Consider the following 19327-nt stretch of genomic DNA (forward strand, 5'->3'; position numbering starts at 1 on the left):
CAACTCACAGGGTGAGACTGTAGGATCACCGTTAAGATTCTGACCATTGAAATTAAATCCTGCACTATCACATCTATCTATAAGCCACCACATAAAGAATATAAATTTACAGAAACTTGCAATTTCCACTCTCAACCAACAAAGCTAGTCATTGGTGATTTCAGTTGTCATAGTACGTCTTGGGGATACAAAGAGACTAACACAAATGGCCAAAATTTAGAAGAATGGGCTGAATGCATGGGTCTTAAACTAATACATGACCCAAAGTTACCCCATTCCTTTAACAGTGGTCGATGGAGGCGAGGTTACAACCCAGACAACATTTTTGTCACAGAACACATTGCTCACCAAACCAAGAAACAAATTGCAGATCCATTTCCAAGAACACAGAATCGAGCTCTTATATGTACCATACAGGCAGTTGTTAAACCAGAGAAAGTTATGTTTAAAAGACAGTTCAACTTCAAAAAAGCTCAGTGGAATACTTTCTCTCAAAATTTGGATGATGAAGTAGCAAAAATCATGCCTGATCCAGTGAATTACCTAGATTTTGTGGTGGAGACATTAAGATTCAACAGAAGTAGGCTATGTGTCAGCACCAGGTTTCGCCCTCTCCTTTCCTAGTATCATAAATCACATTCATTTCATATCATTAACTCCTCTGATGAAGTTGACATCAGGAAGGGCATCCGGTCGTAAAAACTCGCTACAAAAATTCATCTCACTTCATACCCGACAGTGCAGAGAAACAAGACAAGGAGTGCACAACATTACACCTGCATCATCACTAGCAAATGCCACTAAATGTGTTTTGAGGCAGTTGTCACCAAATCCATGTGTAAACACTTTATCAAGCACTCAAGTACTGCATGTCACTTCTGATCCAGAAGTTCAATTAGGTCCACACACAAAATATGTGGAAGAATTTCCTTGCCAATATTACATTTCACATAAACTACCAATGTTGATATGCTCCCTAGATTTGTGGATTCATCAATTAAAACTGAAGTATTTCCAGAAACTTCCAAATATTTTTAGCTATTCTGGTGTTAATTCCTTCCAAGACAGGGATGACATTTCCAATAGCACTGTATCAACAACACTGGGATTGGCTGAATTGTGTGTGGAAATAATAAAAAGCTGGAGGACTTGTTGGTCTACAATGGCTGTATAGGCTATATAGATGTATTTGAAAAAAAAAAAAAAAAAAAAGATTGGTACCAAATGATTGGAATACAGAAGTAAAAATACCTATATTTAAGATGGGTGACAAGAAAGATTTATTATCAATACTCCTCTGCTAATAAAAACCCTAATAATGGCATGTGGCCTCCGGAGAGGCCTGGTACAAGTCTTTTGATTTGATGCTCGTAGGTGACCTGCGCATCGTGATGAGGATGAAATAATGATGAAGACGGCACATATACACAGTCCCCGTGCCAGGGAAATTAACCAATTATGGTTAGAATTCCCGACCCTGCCGGGAAGTGAACCCAGGTCCCCTGTGACCAAAGGCCAGCACTCTAACCATTTAGCCATAGAGCCAGACGGTGAAAAAACCTTATTAATACAGGAGTAAGAATACCTATATTTAAGAAGGGGGACAAGAAGATATGTGATAATTATTGAGGAATAACACTCATATCCAAGTTACCAAAATATTTGAAAGGGTAGTAGAAAATAAAATAAAGTGGAAGGACAATTACAAGCCAGGCAATATGGTTTTTGAAATACAAAATCAACACTAGACCCCATCTTCAGTATGAGGCAGTTACTGTCATGGAAAAACATTGGGAATATGGAAGAGATATGATGATGACATTCCTTGATTTAGAAAGGCTTATGATAGTGTACCCAGAGCAAAAGTATGGGAAATAAAAGATAGAATATGTGCAACAAATGTGCAAAAATTGTTGCAGCAGTGTCCAGACACTTAAAAGGAGAACAGAGTGGTTTTGGAATGAAACTGGACTACAATAAGGAAGTGTGTTGTCACCACTATTATTCATAATGCTTATGTGGTGTGGGTAGCAAACATAGAGGAAGTACAAGGGCAACTCAACATGTTGAATGAGATTAGTGAAAATGATGGAATCATCATCATCATCGTATGGTCTCAGCTACCGTGTGCAGACATTTCAATTTGATGCCATCTGGCTGTCTGCTCGTCAATTTCGACGTTCCATTTTACTCTAGGCCTACTAGATGCCAGAACGAGTAAACCGGAACTCTCTTGGGCGTCTATGGCTGAGATTTAATTAATTTTGTCGGTTAAACACCAAATGTGTCACCAGAGATCTTTTACATGCCGACATCGTACGACATGGAGTGTCGAATGGACCTTTCTCCGCCCTTCCAAAATCCGACTACCTCTGCCGGGTTTGAACTCGCTATCTTGGGATCCGGAGGCCGACACTCTACCACTGATCCACAGAGGCAGCTAATGATGGAATGAAAAGCAGTGTAGAAAAGAGTAAGACAATGGTGTTAACTAGAGGAGAGAGGGAAGAGAAAGGAATTACAAAAATAAAGTGACAAAACCTGGAAATTGTTGAAATATGAATATGCTGAATGGAAAATACTCAATGTGGCACAGTTTTCAGTTTTTTGGGGCATAATTAGGCAGACTTGTCAAAAGTACTCAATTATTTAAGAACAAATCCAAGTTTTTCAGTCAGATATAAACAATTGGAGAAATCACTTTTTCAATTATTCATTTAATAGTCAAAAATCTAGTTTCGTGTTATATTAGGAGCATATTCAACTCTAATAAAATGCAGAAATACTTTTAATTAATATAAATTTTCAAACATTGTCTAAAATTTCAGGTGAAACTGGAAAGAACTCTGTAGCAAGGAAAATTTTATGCATGGCCAAAGGCTGAAAAATTATTAAGAAAAATGCAATTGAAAGTTATAAGAAACTAGCTGATGTACCTGTGCTACACTATGGAATTTTACACTGTATACAGAATGATTGTAAGGTTGCATTAAATTGCATAGCTCTTAACGTTACCCCAGAAACACAACGGGGAGTCACCATATGCCTTTTCTCATGTGAAGACTGTTGCCTACTATCAGTCACAATCAAGTTGGGGAGGAATGTCCTGCTAAAGAAGGAAATAACCTACTCCCTAGCTACTTCCCGCCAATATTCAAGCAGGAGGTTACACTCAGCACGCAGCAGTAACACGATCTATCGGAGATGAGAGGCAGCAGAAGACAAAGCACATCACAACAAACAACGGTCAATTTAATGTTATTGTTGATCTATTTTATGAGCTTTCGATGCTGTAGGCCTTCATATTTAGATTTCTTCCCATTCTGTGATATTAGAGCAGTTCGCTGGTGACAGGGAGCAGAGGTCTTCTTCTATTTGGCAATGTCTAAGCAGATCCAGCAAGGCGTACAGCAATCCTTCAAGGAGACCAAGAAAGGCAACAACATGGCACGCTCCACCAAGACATCATCCACAAGCTCTGCAGGCACCCCTGCACAGGGTAGGCATACCCGCTCCCGGACAGACCTGACTAGCTCACAAGAGATGGTAGACCACGACACAGAACAGCAGCAGCAAGACCAGCCACCAGAAAACCTTGATTGGCAAGCTCTAGTACACACAGTCAGCAGCTTGAGCAACAAGTTCAACAATTCCAAGCACGTCGGCAACCTAACCAAGAGCGCTCTCTGGCCCACAGTCAGCGCTCCGAGCCACCCCAAGGAGATTGATGACTCCGATGAAGAAGAGGATGCCATTCCCTGGTGTTCACTCGCACCAATGTCATTCCCTAGCGGCCTTCCCGTGCCCGAGCTGCCACGGGTGCTCCATCTGGCAGAGGCCTTGAAACAACTAGTGCCAGCAACACCCACAGGGCGTGTCCAGCGCGAGGCCCAATGCATTCTTTGGGCCTTGTCTAACTGGAACTGAATGGACGCAGCGTAACACCAGTATTTCTACACCTGGGCTTCGATCTTGTATATTGCTCTCACCAAGGGATGGAACATGGCCGTCCAGCTGGCTAACGCCACCGGTGATGATTTAGTGACTCTGCCACCCAGCTTTCAGTTCCAACCGCCCACCCGAGCACCTACGGTCAGCCACGATACAGCTCGGTGTGGCAGGGGCCGTGGCACTCGCGGGGCTCGAGGTGGGGCCTCCGGAGGGGCAACCTAGCTGTGACAGGAGGGAATCGCCTGCCGCCCAGCCTGATCCAGCACCTACTACTGTGACTTTGGGCATCTTGTGTTGTATATTGTGTTTTGTGGCAGCATGTGCTGTGCTTTTCATCTTCTTTGCTAAGGCTTTTTGCTCATTGGTGATCTACATGTATGTTTCTTGTCTATTTTTTTTTTTCCGCCCCTAAGTATATATATTTGTCTTAATAAAGCACTTGAGGGGACCACTGTGATGGCAGTTCAGCTGGTGCCTCGGCAGGGTTTGGGGAGTACGCTTTCCCGAGGTGACGACCGAAGTCGTCCTCATAGGGTTTCCTCGCTTCTGTTCCCGGTCGCCATGCGGCTCTCACCTGTGCTGTCGGGGGAGGATTCGCCTCCCCCGGAAGTACACGCGTCCTCCTTGATGGCTATATAAGCTGATGAAGGGTGCAGGACTGGACATGGTGATAAAAGGATCCAACAGAGAAATACATTCTACCAGAGTGTGAGACACCTGGTGTGGAGGAGGGAAGTACCAATGAAGTATAAAGAGGTGATGTATAAGACATACTACTAGCCAATACTGACATATAAAGTGGAGATCTGGACACTGACAAAAAAGACAGGAGAATAAATTCCAGGCCAGTCAAATGAATTTCCAGGAAGTATACAGAAATAGAACCACTGTAGACATGTTAACAGGATTGAAGAGGGATGGATGCCCAAGCAGATGATGGAGACTCAGACAGAAGAAGAAAGGGCAAGAGGGTGACCCACACTAAGGTGGTTGAAAATGATGAAGAATAGTATAATTAGAAGAAACCTGAATTGGAACACAGTTAAGGAGGAATAATGGTGGCTGGATTGAGGAAGATGGAAATGTGCCATAAACATCCCAACCCGACAGGTGCTGGATGAGGGAAACGGATGTTGATGATGATGATGATGATGATAGCCCAACACCTAGATCAACACCATTTAACTTTTGTAGTTCCTAAATCTTAAAATAATTTTAGTATGGCCTGTCACTATTTGCTGTATAATACACAGACATAAATACATTAGTGGTCAAGTTTAAATGTGATGCATTCATTGGGGGAAAAAATGAAAAAAACACATGCACGCACGCACACGCACACACACACACTCTCTCTCTCTCTCTCTCTCTCTCGCTCTCTCTCTCTCTCCTCCATGGTCAAATAAGCACTGGATTATTTGTGGTTCACTATCTATTTTTTTCTCAGTGAAGTCAGCTGAGCTAATTTATGAGCTCCATAAAAATTTACTTCATACAATTTTCATTAGTTGGAAATTGAAATATGTTCCTTTTTAAATACAGTAGAGGTCCATTATAGCGAGAATTCACAACGGCGGAAAATTTACTCGCTGTAGCGGATTGTCGTTATATCCGAATTTTGTATAAAAGTTGGAAAAACCCCTATCCACATTAAAATCGGTATGAAATGGCAATTAGTTTGTTCAAAACTTGCATTTCCGCAGGTGATATCCACACTACGGCTTACTTATATGTTACTTTTTTGAAATCCAACATACGTGAAAGTGTATGTTTAATTTCATTTTGAAAAAATTACAGTACCGTATTTCTCCGAATCCAAGACAAACCCTACTTTTTCCTTCAAAAAATTTAAATCAGGCTCAAAAAGTGCTTTGTAAAATCATATGAATGCCTTTGTTGTACAGTACGCATTTTTAGATGCCGAACATTGGCTTTTGTTATGCAGTATTTTTTGTAGCTGCTCAATTATTCTTTATTTCTGCGGGTTTAATGACCATTAACTTAAAATTGGCATCATAATACCGAAGAGAACCCATTGAAAATGTGCCGGCAATACCCATTCCATGCATCTGTATAATACAGCGATCCGTCTGGAATATATTCTTACTCTCTACAAAACTGTAACAGTACTTTTACTCAGAGTCAGATATAACCGGCTACCGCTACACACGTCTCCCTACCGGGTTTGGCCAATTTCAGCAGTTAGCGATGTATAGGCCTAATCGCGGACGTTGAAGGTCAACGAATGAGTTTATTGCGCCATGGTATGGCCATTCTGCCCTTGTGTTTTTTGTGCACATACCTCAAAATTTCATTTTCGACTTGTTTAAAGTGTCCTTGTTGCGGACCACTGAATGAATTTTTTGTACAGTACACATTTTTTAGCTATCTTTGTCTTCACGCTGATGCCAAATATTGGCTTTAGTTAGGCCTATGCCATATTTTCTTGTGGCTGCACAATTATTCTACATTTCCGAGTGTTTAATAAACGTTAGTTTAAAATTGGCATCATAATATCAACGAGAACCTGTTGAAAATTTGCCGGCAATACCTGTTCCATGTATCTTTACGACTACCCATCACGAAAAAATATTCCTGCTATCTATGAAACTTAATTTTACTAAGAGTCAGGTACAGTAGACGTGTTATAACTCTGCCACTAAGTAGCCGTGGCCTTTCTAAGAATTCGAAGGCTTGCATGTATTGATGCTATTCTGCAGATTTTAGAAACATTATTGTAGAGTCTAATAGAATGCCATTCTCTCTTCACTATTTCCCGAGATACAGTGACGTTCCACACAGGCACTGTACAACTGGTTGTAACGGCGACAAGACGCACAGATCCAGCTCCCATTATCACATCACATCTCTGTTGTTGCGCTACTATGTTTCTACGCAACGCCTTCTTTTTTCTTCGGCCGGGTGACTGCTCAACTTTAATTCAGCACCCCGGTGACATAACAAAGCGCATAGGCTGGCTAAAGGTTGGAGGTCGGCCTTCCTAAAATGCCGTTCACCTGCATTGCCCGCAACATTCCTCTTGTATTATCAGAAGATGACGCCCTCACTGCACTTTGTCCGACCGGTGCCCGTGATGTCTCCAGGCTCTACGACGAGGTTCAACCATCTACAGATATTCTTTTATATTTTCACTCTCCAGCAGACATTTCTACCAACCCCCGCCACCTTCGTCCTTCATTTCCACCACTTCTGTCACCACCACCACCATTACTACCACCATTACCACCTCAGTATACACCTCCTCCTACATGCCTATTACTACCACTGTTATGTCTCATCCTTCCCCTCTCATGACGTCTCCTCTCCCCTTCCCTCCCTCCTATGATCTAACACACTCCCAGAGCGCATCGCTTCAGTCGCCTGCCGAGGGAAATTCTTTGCCAGATACTCCTGGAAATACGGCACATCCACCATTGGTACCACAGCCTTCTGCCAGCACCAACACCTATAGCTGCGTCGTTTGTGGTGTGGAACCCAGAATACCATCCACATTCATCGTCCAGGAACTCCGCCAGGCAGGGCCACCCGTGCGCAGAGCCTTTTGTATTTACAATGCCGATGGTCCCACATATCTCGCCAGACTTCACCTTCCAACTACTGAAGACGCCGCACGACTCATTGCCACCGGAATACACCTCAACGGTCGCCACCATCGAATCAGACCATCTCGTTCACCTCCCCAAACTTCAACTCGTTACCCTACACCTCGTTGCAGTCCCCAGCCTGCCCCACCTCCCCAACCATTTAGTCAATCATTTCGCCTTTATCCACTCCCACCCATACCTAGTTACTTTTCACCACCACCCTCCTTTGCCATCCTTCACCTTCTCCTCACTTCCCTTGTTAACTTCTCTCCCTTCTATCATACCCTTGCACTTCAACTATTTCCCTCTCACCTTGTTTACACCTCACCTTCTTAGCATCGCTGTCATATCTACTCATGTATTGTGAATCACTGTAATTACTTCACCGGTATTATTCATACCTCATAATAAAGCTCACTATAGTCTTCACTTCCCTTAGCCAAGAGGCCAATTCTTCACATCTCCTTTACCCAACTCCTTCTTCTAACAATTCTCCTCATCCCCGTCACCTCTCCTGGCCAGAGAGAGGGCATTACCCTCTAGGAATGAAAGCATTTATTGATAGATAGATAGATAGATTGTCACGGCTAGTGATGTACAATAAAGAGGCGGTCGTTTACTGTCAATGAATTTTGTGTGTGCGTGCACGTGCCAGGGTGAAAAGAAGCAGCGTGGTTACTGTGGTAGTTGCCAGTGGTATTCATTAATGTTAGGCCGCAAATTCAAGACAACCCTCAATTTTTTGCACGAGATTCTGAGGAAAAAAAACGTTGTCTTGGATTCGGAGAAGTATGGCATCACTCAAGAGTTTTCTTCTTCAATCAGTGCATAGAGGCGCACGGCTGTGAGCTTGCATCCGAGAGATCGTGGGTTCGAGCCTAACTGTCGGTAGCCCTGAAGATGGTTTTCTGTGGTTTCCCATTTTCACACCAGGCAAATGCTGGGGCTGTACCTTAATTAAGGTCACGGTTGCTTCTTCCCAACTCCTAGGCCTTTCCTATCCCATCGTCGCCAACTAGCAAAGAAAAAAAAATTTCTTCTTCAAATGGCGTCACCTAACCTAACCGTAGGCCTATATGTGTCATGAAAACCTATTTGAAACACATGTAGAAAAATGAATTATCCTCACTAAAAATTTACATATGAATAGCCTTTATAAAATTTAACTAGACGCGTGAAAATATGAACTATCCTCTGAAATCAGTGATGTACTCTGCCATATCTCGAGGTGTATCACATTCTTACTTAATTTCAGCATATAACATTAAAATTGAAATCGTTTACTTCAGCCGTTATTTTTAATGAGTTAACAACTTCTATCGGCCACATTATTTACATATTTATTACGAAAACTTGTTATCCTCTTTCATTTTGATTTTTCTTTAGAGAACAGCAGTCGTTGGGCGATTCTAATTGACTCCAACATCGCCTTCGAATTTCGATGAGAGGGCTTGCAAAATGCACATAGTAAGAAAACTATACCGTACCAAAGATGATCGATCGCATTTTGTGGCAAACGTTTCAGATTTCCTTATTCAACAGCGTCACCTATCCTAACTTAACTGTACCATACATTTGATGAAAACCTACTTCAAGCGCCACTAGAGAAATGATAACCTTCTTGCTATAAATTTACATGATAATAACCTTTCTGTAATATAACCAGACGCGAGAAAATATAAACTAACCTCTGAAATCAATTATGCACTCTACCATATCTCGAGGTGTATCCCATTTTGACTTAATTGCAGTATTTAGCATTAAAATTAAGCGATCGTTTAGTCAGCCTTTATTTTTAATGTGTTAAGAACTGTTATCAGACACATTATTTACGCATTTATTATGAAAATATGCTCTCTTTCATTTGAATTTTCTTTACGGAACAGCTGCGACGGGTATTACTAATCAACTCCAACATTGTCTATGAGAGAACTCGCTAGTGGACATAGTGAGGAAACTATGCCGAAGATAATTGATTGCATGCAACATAATCACTGGGGTGCATACATATCGGTAACGGAAAAAATCGCACGCGCTTAATCGCTTGTAATAACGGATACATCAGTGATAGGGCTCTCGCTGTAACCGAAGGATAATACACAGTTTAATATAGGAATTTTGAAGGGACAGCAAGACATTGTTGGTATAACGGGGTTCTCGTTATATGCCGTATTCGCTACAGCAGACTTCTACTGTACTCCTAACTGAGAAACTTTACAACATATTGGCAACCCAGTATTCCATCCTTGTAGTAAAACCATGGAAACATTGCGTTATTCTTTGCCACATTTCAGTAATAAATTTTTTAGGCCTTCTCTGTCCCCTCTTTGTCATTCTACATTAAGTGACGCTGTCTGAAACAGATTCAAAGTCAGTTTTGCTTGGTGAAGAAGGGGTGGTTTCACACAAGAAAAATGACAGAAATATTTTTTGTTTCTCTTCTATATTTAAAAACAAAACAGCAAAACTATGCATTACACAATGACGCAATAATACCGTATTTACATGAATAATCCCCGCCACCCTAACTTTAGGAAGGCTGATTTTGAAAAAAAAAAAAAAAGCCAACATTGACTCAAATAAAACCCACACCCCAATTTCGTGCCTCATTTTTTCTAAAAAATATGTGGGTATTATTCGCGTAAATGCGGTAACATGCTGCTCAGTGAGCTATTGAATATGGCTAATGGACAGTGGTGGCACGGGGTTATGTTGTGACTGATGTTATTTCAATTCACAAAAGAAAATAGTTTTCTAAATCTGTTTCTTTGCAGCTCTGATGGTTTGTTTCCAACGAGTTTTTACATCACTGTGTTTAAAAAGTAATTTTCAGTTTCTTCAGACAATTTTGTAATATAAAATTGGGTATTTTTTGCTCAAAACCTGCAAGGGAATGGTGTTGTCCCACTGCTAGATCCCTGCTGGATGTAAGTATAGTATTTCAAAGGAACTGTTACAAAGAATAAGAATAAGGAATGTCTAAAGACTGCTTCACAAAGGCACTAATTACTATTTATATATTACCTGCAGCATTCTTGGGCTGGTTACCAACAATACCAACAGTTCTTCCATTCATTCGTCCAAAGCCAACAAGCAAATTTTTTGCATACTTAGGCATGATTTCAAAAAAGTCTCTCTCATCCACAAGACTATGAACAACATCCAACATATCATATGCAGATGTTCGTTCTTGGGGAACTATTGTATCAAGAGCTGGAACATCAACATCACTGAAAACAATAATAAATAGCATTGAAGAATTATATTATCTGATGAATGTAGCATTAAACAAAGGTCATGTTCTTAAGAATAAATATACAAACAGTCATACTGTATATATATATATATATGCAAATAATCCCCCATATATTTTTTAAAATTTAGCTGCAGAAAACTGGGGTGTGGGTATTATTTACGTTAAAGTCGGTACAGTGCTCCTGGTATTTTTCACCCAATCTGTTGGCAAATCTGTTCCTGCCAAGAGCAAAAAGCGTGCCTTGAGCATATCTCAACATTTCTGTGGCGTCAGTTTAAGTGGTATCACATATTTGGGATGGCTGGTGCGAGTTCTTGTTACAGATCATTAACGGCTAAAGTAATTGCGCTGGGGGAAAAAAATATAATGTGGGCGAGAGTTCCGTGCATGATTGGAGTAAAAATAAAGCATGTCTTGAAGAAAAAGTAAACAGAAAAGCAAATTTTCCCAAAATTCAATACAGGCTATGTGAATATGTGACTGAAAAGAGACAGTTTGGATATGTTGTCATGAATGAAATGTGTAGGCTGAAAGCTATAGTAAAAGTGAGAGAGAGATAAAGAGAGAGAGAGAGAGATTTAAAAATTATGAATTATGAATTGTGAGGCTAGCCATGGATGCTTTTAAATTAAAGAACTTCAGTTTCTGTAGCAAAACTACTGGTAGTATTCTGAATCTTCTCCCAGTCAATTATAAGTAAAATATTGTCAATTTTCACAAATTTGTTATCAGTTTGCACTACAGGAATTCATATTGGTAATACTGACCAGATACTGTATATTCATAGATTTTTAATATCAATATTTAAGAAAAAAAGAAAAATACTTTTTTTCAAAATTTCCCTTCCTAAAGTTAGGGCGAAGGGGTTATTTAATGGTGGGGATTATTTGTGTATACAGTATACACTGATAAATAAATGCAGTGCATAGACAATTTGACTAAGCATATACAAGATAAAACAAAGACAAGGTGATTTACTCACAAGTTACAAATACACATAACAGAACAGGACCATATAGAATATTAACAGTAGAACCCCACTTATCCAGGTTAACCCTTTTAGGACCAGGTATGTTTAAGAAGAGAGACTCTAATAAGACTACCTGTCTTGCTGGTGGTGAAGTGAAAAAGACCAAGGCATATTTTAGTTATCTTTTCATAAATAAACTCTACAACATAGATTGCAATTACGATTTTGGTATGATTTTTCCAAAATATTTTAGAAAATGTCCTTTTTCATAGGAAAGGCAAAATATAGATATAATTTACTGAATAAGAGAACTGTTTAAACCATCTTTCAGGTTTTTTCCATTGGCAAATTATCGCCAGCTTGTCATTTTACATAGTATGGCCATTGGCGATATATCGTCAGTTGGTCATTTTGTTAAGGGTGAGCACTGACGATATATTGTCAGCTATTCCTACAAGGGTTAAACAGGATTGGGCCCAATCCAGATGACAAAAAAATCCAGATGATCCAAAAAAAAATTGTTAGTAACTTATACAACACAGTTTATATGCATTCAGTTGCATATTTTATTCACTTTTACAACACTACTAACAGTATAAAGAAAAGACAATGTTGTAGCTATCCACGCAGTTCCAGGTAAAAGCATTAATACAAACTGCTGCCATCACTAGTGAGATCTTGTTCATGTATTAGGCTTCTGTGTGAAAGGTGAACTGCAAAGGAACACATGACATCACAGAATGTGGACTGCACTGGCCTTCCTGTGTTTGAGGAAGTGGTAAGTGTCTGGAGAACTGCATTATATTTCAGAAACTGGATCAAAGAGGAGAGTTGATAGACCTGACCTGTGATAGAAAGGAAGGTTTTAAAAGTAGGACTATTAGGCAGTACCATATGGCTGATAAAGCAGGCATGAGGCAGTTGTTAAAAAGTAATTATGATCAGTGGATAACGGTAAATAAGAATGTAAATAAACTCTCGGATGGGTTTAAAGAAATTGTTTAGGAATGTGAAAACAGGTTTGTACCTTCAAAGGTGGTAAGGAATGATAAAGACCCACCTTATTATAATAGATAAATAAAGAGACTAAGAAGGAGGTGCAGATTGGAAAGAAATAGAGTTAGAAATGGCTGTGAAAGTAAGGAGAAATTGAAGGAACTTACTAGGAAATTGAATCTAGCAAAGAAGACAGCTAAGGATAACATGATGGCAGTCATACAAATTATAGTGAAAAATGGAAGGGTATGTACAGGTACTTTAAGGCAGAAACAGGTTCCAAGAAGGACATTCCAGGAATAATTAATGAACAAGGAGAGTGTGTATGTGAGGATCTTCAAAAGGCAGAAGTATTCAGTCAGCAGTATGTAAAGATTGTTGGTTACAAGGAAAATGTCCAGATAGAGGAGGTGACTAATGCTAAAGAAGTATTAATATTTACATATGATAACAATGATATTTACAATAAGATATAAAAGTTGAAAACTAGAAAAGTGGCTGGAATTGATAAGATTTCTGGGGATATACTAAAGACAATGGGTTGGGATATAGTACCATATCTGAAGTTCTTATTTGATTATTGTTTGGTTGAAGGAGCTATACCAAATAAATGGAGAGTTGCTATAGTAGCCCCAGTGTACACTGGAAGAGGTGATAGACATAAAGCTGAAAATTACAGGCCAGTAAGTTTGACATGCGTTGCATGTAAGCTTTGGGAAGGCATTCTTTCTGATTACATTAGACATGTTTGCGAAATTAATAACTGGTTCTATAGAAGGTAATTCGGTTTTAGGAAAGGTTATTCCACTGAAGCTCAACTTGTAGGATCCCAGCACAATACAGCAGATATTTTGGATTCTGGAGGTCAAATGGACTGTATCGCGATTGACCTGTCTAAAGCATTTGATAGGGTGGATCATGGGAGACTACTAGCAAAAATGAGTGCAATTGGACTAGACAAAAGTGACTGAATGGGTTGCTATATTTCTAGAAAATAGATCTCAGAGTATTACAGTAGGCAAAGCTTTATCTGACCCTGTAATAATTAAGAGGGGAATTCCTCAAGGCAGTATTATTGGACCTTATGTTTTTTTTATACTGTATTGAAATTATTTGAGTAAAGGAGTGGAATCAGAGGTAAGGCTTTTTGTGGATGTTATTCTCTATAGAGTAATAAATAAGTTACAAGATTGTGAGCAACTGCAACGTTACCTCGATAATGTTGTGAGATGGACAGTAGGCAATGGTATGATGATAAATGGGGTTAAAAGTCAGGTTGTGAATTTCACAAATAGGAAAAGTCCTCCGAGTTTTAATTACTGCGTTGATGGGGTGAAAGTTCCTTTTGGGGATCATAGTATGTATCTGAGTGTTAATATAAGGAAAGATCTTCATTGGGGTAATCACATAAATGGGATTGTAAATAAAGGATACAGATCTCTGCACATGGTTTTGAGGGTGTTGTAGCAAGGATGTAAAGGAGAGGGCTTATAAGTCTCTGGTAACACCCCAACCAGAGTACGGTTCCAGTGTATGGGACCCTCACCAGGATTACTTGATTCAAGAACTGGAAAAAATCCAAAGAAAAGCAGCTCGATTTGTTCTGGGTGATTTCCGACAAAAGAGTAGTGTTAAATTAAATAACTGGAAAAGAGGTTCAACCTATTCAATACTCAAAAGAAAGAAACGTAGCAATCACATTTCTATTTAAATGGGACCGGTTTCGACCTTAGTCTAGGTCATCATCAGCCGTAAAAACATGTAAAATGTTTATGAATGTTGAAGGTCAGTTTCACACTCTGTTAGGCACAAAGACACGACACCACATTCTGTCCTGTACAAAGTCACAACACTACCAATCAACATACGAAGATCAAAAAGGCTTGAATTCGCAGACGAACAGATCTGTAGTAGAAAGCCGCCAGCTCCCAGTGACCAGCGCGGCACACTCAAGGTCACGCGCTGCGGCCAAACACCAAGGTAGAGTGGAGAACGTTTCGAAGGTCCAGAACCTGTCACGGCTGTGGGAAGCCAAGTACGTATATAAAAATATACGACGCCAATTAGTACAACTGAATGAGCACCCGTACTCCTGCTAAGTTTTTGGTAAACAGTTGACTTGAAAAAACAATTGTAGAGAGAAGAAAAAAATGTAGTAAAAAGCGCAATATCGGAAAACAAATGAAAACTTATATGCACAGTGCGCTATTTTTTAAAAAGAAAAATTTTTTAGGTTATGATTGAAGTAGTCGAAGTTGGCGCAAGACAAAAATTTGAAAGAGGAGAATAAATTAAACGAGGAAGAGTGATAGTGAAATAAGAGAAAGAATAAAAGAAATTGAAGTTAGATGGTAATGAGGAAGGATAAGATAGGGAAATGAAGGAGGGGTAGTTTAAGGTGGGTTAGGAGGGTGGGTTATTGGAGGTAGAAAATGTGGGTGGGAACTATGTAAGACATGGAAAATAAAATTGGGGTTTTGGAATTTGGAATTTTTGAGAAGAAGAATTAGGAAGTCAAAAAGGATATTGGGTTTTTCAGAAATGTCATTTAAATTGAAATTAGGGTTGAAGTACTGGTCAAGGTGGATAAAGCAATTTTCAGTAATGTTTAAGAGGGGGCTTTTGTTAATGATTTTAAGTATGTTTATGTCATTGTCAATACTGGTGAAACTATGTTTGGAGTCTTGTATGTGCTGTCCTATGGCAGAGAATCTGTTGTATTTAATGGCGTTGACATGTTCAGAGTACCTGATATACTGGCCGCAACTTCAATATCAGGTACTCTGAACATGTCAACGCCATTAAATACAACAGATTCTCTGCCATAGGACAGCACATACAAGACTCCAAACATAGTTTCACCAGTATTGACAATGACATAAACATACTTAAAATCATTAACAAAAGCCCCCTCTTAAACATTACTGAAAATTGCTTTATCCACCTTGACCAGTACTTCAACCCTAATTTCAATTTAAACGACATTTCTGAAAAACCCAATATCCTTTTTGACTTCCTAATTCTTCTTCTCAAAAATTCCAAATTCCAAAACCCCAATTTTATTTTCCATGTCTTACATAGTTCCCACCCACATTTTCTACCTCCAATAACCCACCCTCCTAACCCACCTTAAACTACCCCTCCTTCATTTCCCTATCTTATCCTTCCTCATTACCATCTAACTTCAATTTCTTTTATTCTTTCTCTTATTTCACTATCACTCTTCCTCGTTTAATTTATTCTCCTCTTTCAAATTTTTGTCTTGCGCCAACTTCGACTACTTCAATCATAACCTAAAAAATTTTTCTTTTTAAAAAATAGCGCACTGTGCATATAAGTTTTCATTTGTTTTCCGATATTGCGCTTTTTACTACATTTTTTTCTTCTCTCTACAATTGTTTTTTCAAGTCAACTGTTTACCAAAAACTTAGCAGGAGTACGGGTGCTCATTCAGTTGTACTAATTGGCGTCGTATATTTTTATATACGTACTTGGCTTCCCACAGCCGTGACAGGTTCTGGACCTTCGAAACGTTCTCCACTCTACCTTGGTGTTTGGCCGCAGCGCGTGACCTTGAGTGTGCCGCGCTGGTCACTGGGAGCTGGCGGCTTTCTACTACAGATCTGTTCGTCTGCGAATTCAAGCCTTTTTGATCTTCGTATGTTGATTGGTAGTGTTGTGACTTTGTACAGGACAGAATGTGGTGTCGTGTCTTTGTGCCTAACAGAGTGTGAAACTGACCTTCAACATTCATAAACATTTTACATGTTTTTACGGCTGATGATGACCTAGACTAAGGTCGAAACCGGTCCCATTTAAATAGAAATGTGATTGCTACGTTTCTTTCTTTTGAGTATTGAATAGGTTGAACCTCTTTTCCAGTTATTTAATTTAACACAATAATTTCAATACGGAACAATGAAAAATTTTTATCTTTAAAAGAGTAGTGTTACAAAAATGTTGCGAAGTTTGGGCTGGGAAAAACGGGGAGAAAGGAGACGAGCTGCTCGACTGAGTGGTATGTTCCAAGCTGTCAGCAGAGAAATGGCATGGAATAACATTAGTAGACGAATAGGTTTGAGTGGCGTCTTTAAAAGTAGGAAAGATCACAATATGAAGATAAAGTTGGAATACAAGAGGACAAATTGGGGCAAATATTAATTTATAGGAAGGGGAGTTAGGGATTGGAATAACTTACCGAGGGAGATGTTCAATAAATTTCCAATGTCATTGAATTCATTTAAGAAAAGGCTATGAAAACAACAGATAGGGAATCTGCTACCTGGGCGACTGCCCTAAATGCAGATCAGTATTAACTGATTGATTTGATTTGACAGTCCAGTTTGAATGAGCACAGATCTGACAAAGACAGCTGACTGGAAGAAAAGGGAGATGGAGATTTATGAGCCTTGCCTGCCATACTCTAGTCAACGCAACAACATCCCATTAAACAAATGGAAATTCACAACTTACTCTTCAGAGCGAGAGGTCGGATAACAAATTTCACCTACAAGATAAAGATGGAACTAGGTCTCTCTGTCAATGTCCTTAGTAGTATAACCTTATTTAACCAATGTCAAGCAAAGTATTTCCTACTTTGATTACAAGCAGTATCAGGTTCCACTATAGTGATGATGCATAATCACATGGATTATTTTCTACTCAAATGTCAAGAAGCAGAGTTTCTGCAGCAAATCAGTGTTCAGTCTCAGAGCGAACAGTGGAAGCAAGTTATAAGTTTCGACTTGACATTTAAGAGCTGCCTTTTGGCGGAGGCTAAGTTAATTAATAAACAGCCGATCATAGGCAGCCAATCGCTCTGATAGAGTGCGTTAGACTCGAGTTCCGGTTACCAGTGTTGTCGATATGTTGTTTTCTGTAACCACATGCTATCGGCTGTGTGTTGTATTGTGCTCAGTACTTTTTGTGGTCTTTGTCAGTTCACTCGGTCATTCTTGACAAAGCACCAACAATGACAGCTAGAAATAATGAGTTGATTGAGTGGTTGAGGGAGCATAATATTTTGGTTCGCGATGACATGTGAGTTATGCATGTTGCTACAAAAAATTATTGATTCTGGGCTTATATTCGAGTATAAACATTTCCGTTCATGTTACGTGTCGCGAATCAGCTGTTTGTACTCATAATAATTTGGCACCAATGTATGACTTCCGGTTAACTGTCAAGTCGAAACTCATAGAAACGGAACTATAGGCCCATGAGCAGAAAAGTGCCATGGAATTGACACATATAATCATATTTTTCATACCCACAATAACATACTCACTCACATACGCCATAAAACTAAGTTCCATGGATCAGGAAAGAAAAAAAGGGATTTAAAGAATCTATTTAAGTCTGAACCTCAATGACTAGAATGCATTAACAGGAATATATAAGGGGTGGTTCACCAGCCCCTTGCGATTTAGTTTTATGCATCCCGCTACTTTTACTACAATTCAGAAATACATCTGTCTCTCTCCCTAAAACTGGGTAATATAATAAGATGCTTGTTTACAGGCTAGAAGACAGCAGGAATCATGAGCGCCACTATTAATTCATTATGGGTACCTCAAATGAATCCTTAAAACGAGTACAGATAAGAAAAAAACATACCTTACAACAGGAGGTGCACACACAAACCAGAAGTAGGTATTGTATAGGCTAGAAACTGTACGCTGCATGTCAAGCCTCACAATAGCTCACTTGGCAGGGGCATGGTGGGAGTCATGATAGTAATTTTTATATATTTTTTTATTTTGCCGCCAATTGCCTGGGATGTGGCAAGGTTGCATACTTTATAGCTTCCACAGACTGATTTGTTTACTTGGCCCTGTAATGGGCCATATGTATCGTGGCATAATGTACTGAGCTGGGTTGGACGAAGATGAGGAGGTGATGGTCTGTAGCTAGGACACAGGCAATCAATTAGCTACGTTATACATGTTCCAAGCTTCATAGACCACAGGTACTATTTGCGTCTAACAAGAAGTCATGGCAGCTTGTAGGTACAGCAAGAGTAACAGATAATATACTCTTAGCTACAAACATTAAGTCGTGACAGACAATGCGAGCTGCTGCATATTCCTTATTCAACTGTTCATTATGCAGTACTTAGTAGTATACGTGTAATTAAAGCACAACTGCACTACCACTTTGAAACTTCACGACACCATCTCAATTCGCAAGAGTCACTGTGGACGGAACAGATGTTTACTGTCAGGCGTTGAGTCTCGAGATAGGCGCATGCGCAGCAGGAATGCTAACCCCTCGCACCTCTTACTCCGCAACCACGCAACTTCTTATCAGATGACTATAGTAGGGCAAAGTGTGCCCTACTGGAACGATAACAACATGCGATGGCAGATAGGTATGTAGCTGCGCGAACTCCCCTCCTTCGAGACAAGTCACAACACAACACAACACAAAGCTTATTCATTGCCTCGTAATGTATTCCAGCGGCGAGTATCTGGATATGTTACTCATCGTCTGTGGAAAAACTAGACAGAATGCATACCAAGCACAGCGCCTGTATCAGGAGTGCTATTC

General features: G+C 39.7%; 1 protein-coding gene across 1 annotated transcript in view; it reads right to left on the bottom strand.

Annotated features, from left to right (window-relative positions):
- Positions 1-19327, bottom strand: part of LOC136877360 (propionyl-CoA carboxylase beta chain, mitochondrial) — a 200226-nt gene that overhangs the window by 38316 nt on the left and 142583 nt on the right. Inside the window, exon 7 of the mRNA XM_067151334.2 lies at positions 10581-10786. Within this exon, the coding sequence (XP_067007435.2) occupies positions 10581-10786 (206 nt within the window). The remainder of the gene's footprint in view (positions 1-10580; positions 10787-19327) is intronic.

This window comes from Anabrus simplex, chromosome 7, assembly GCF_040414725.1.
Source record: "Anabrus simplex isolate iqAnaSimp1 chromosome 7, ASM4041472v1, whole genome shotgun sequence".
Taxonomy (NCBI): Eukaryota; Metazoa; Arthropoda; class Insecta; order Orthoptera; family Tettigoniidae; genus Anabrus; species Anabrus simplex.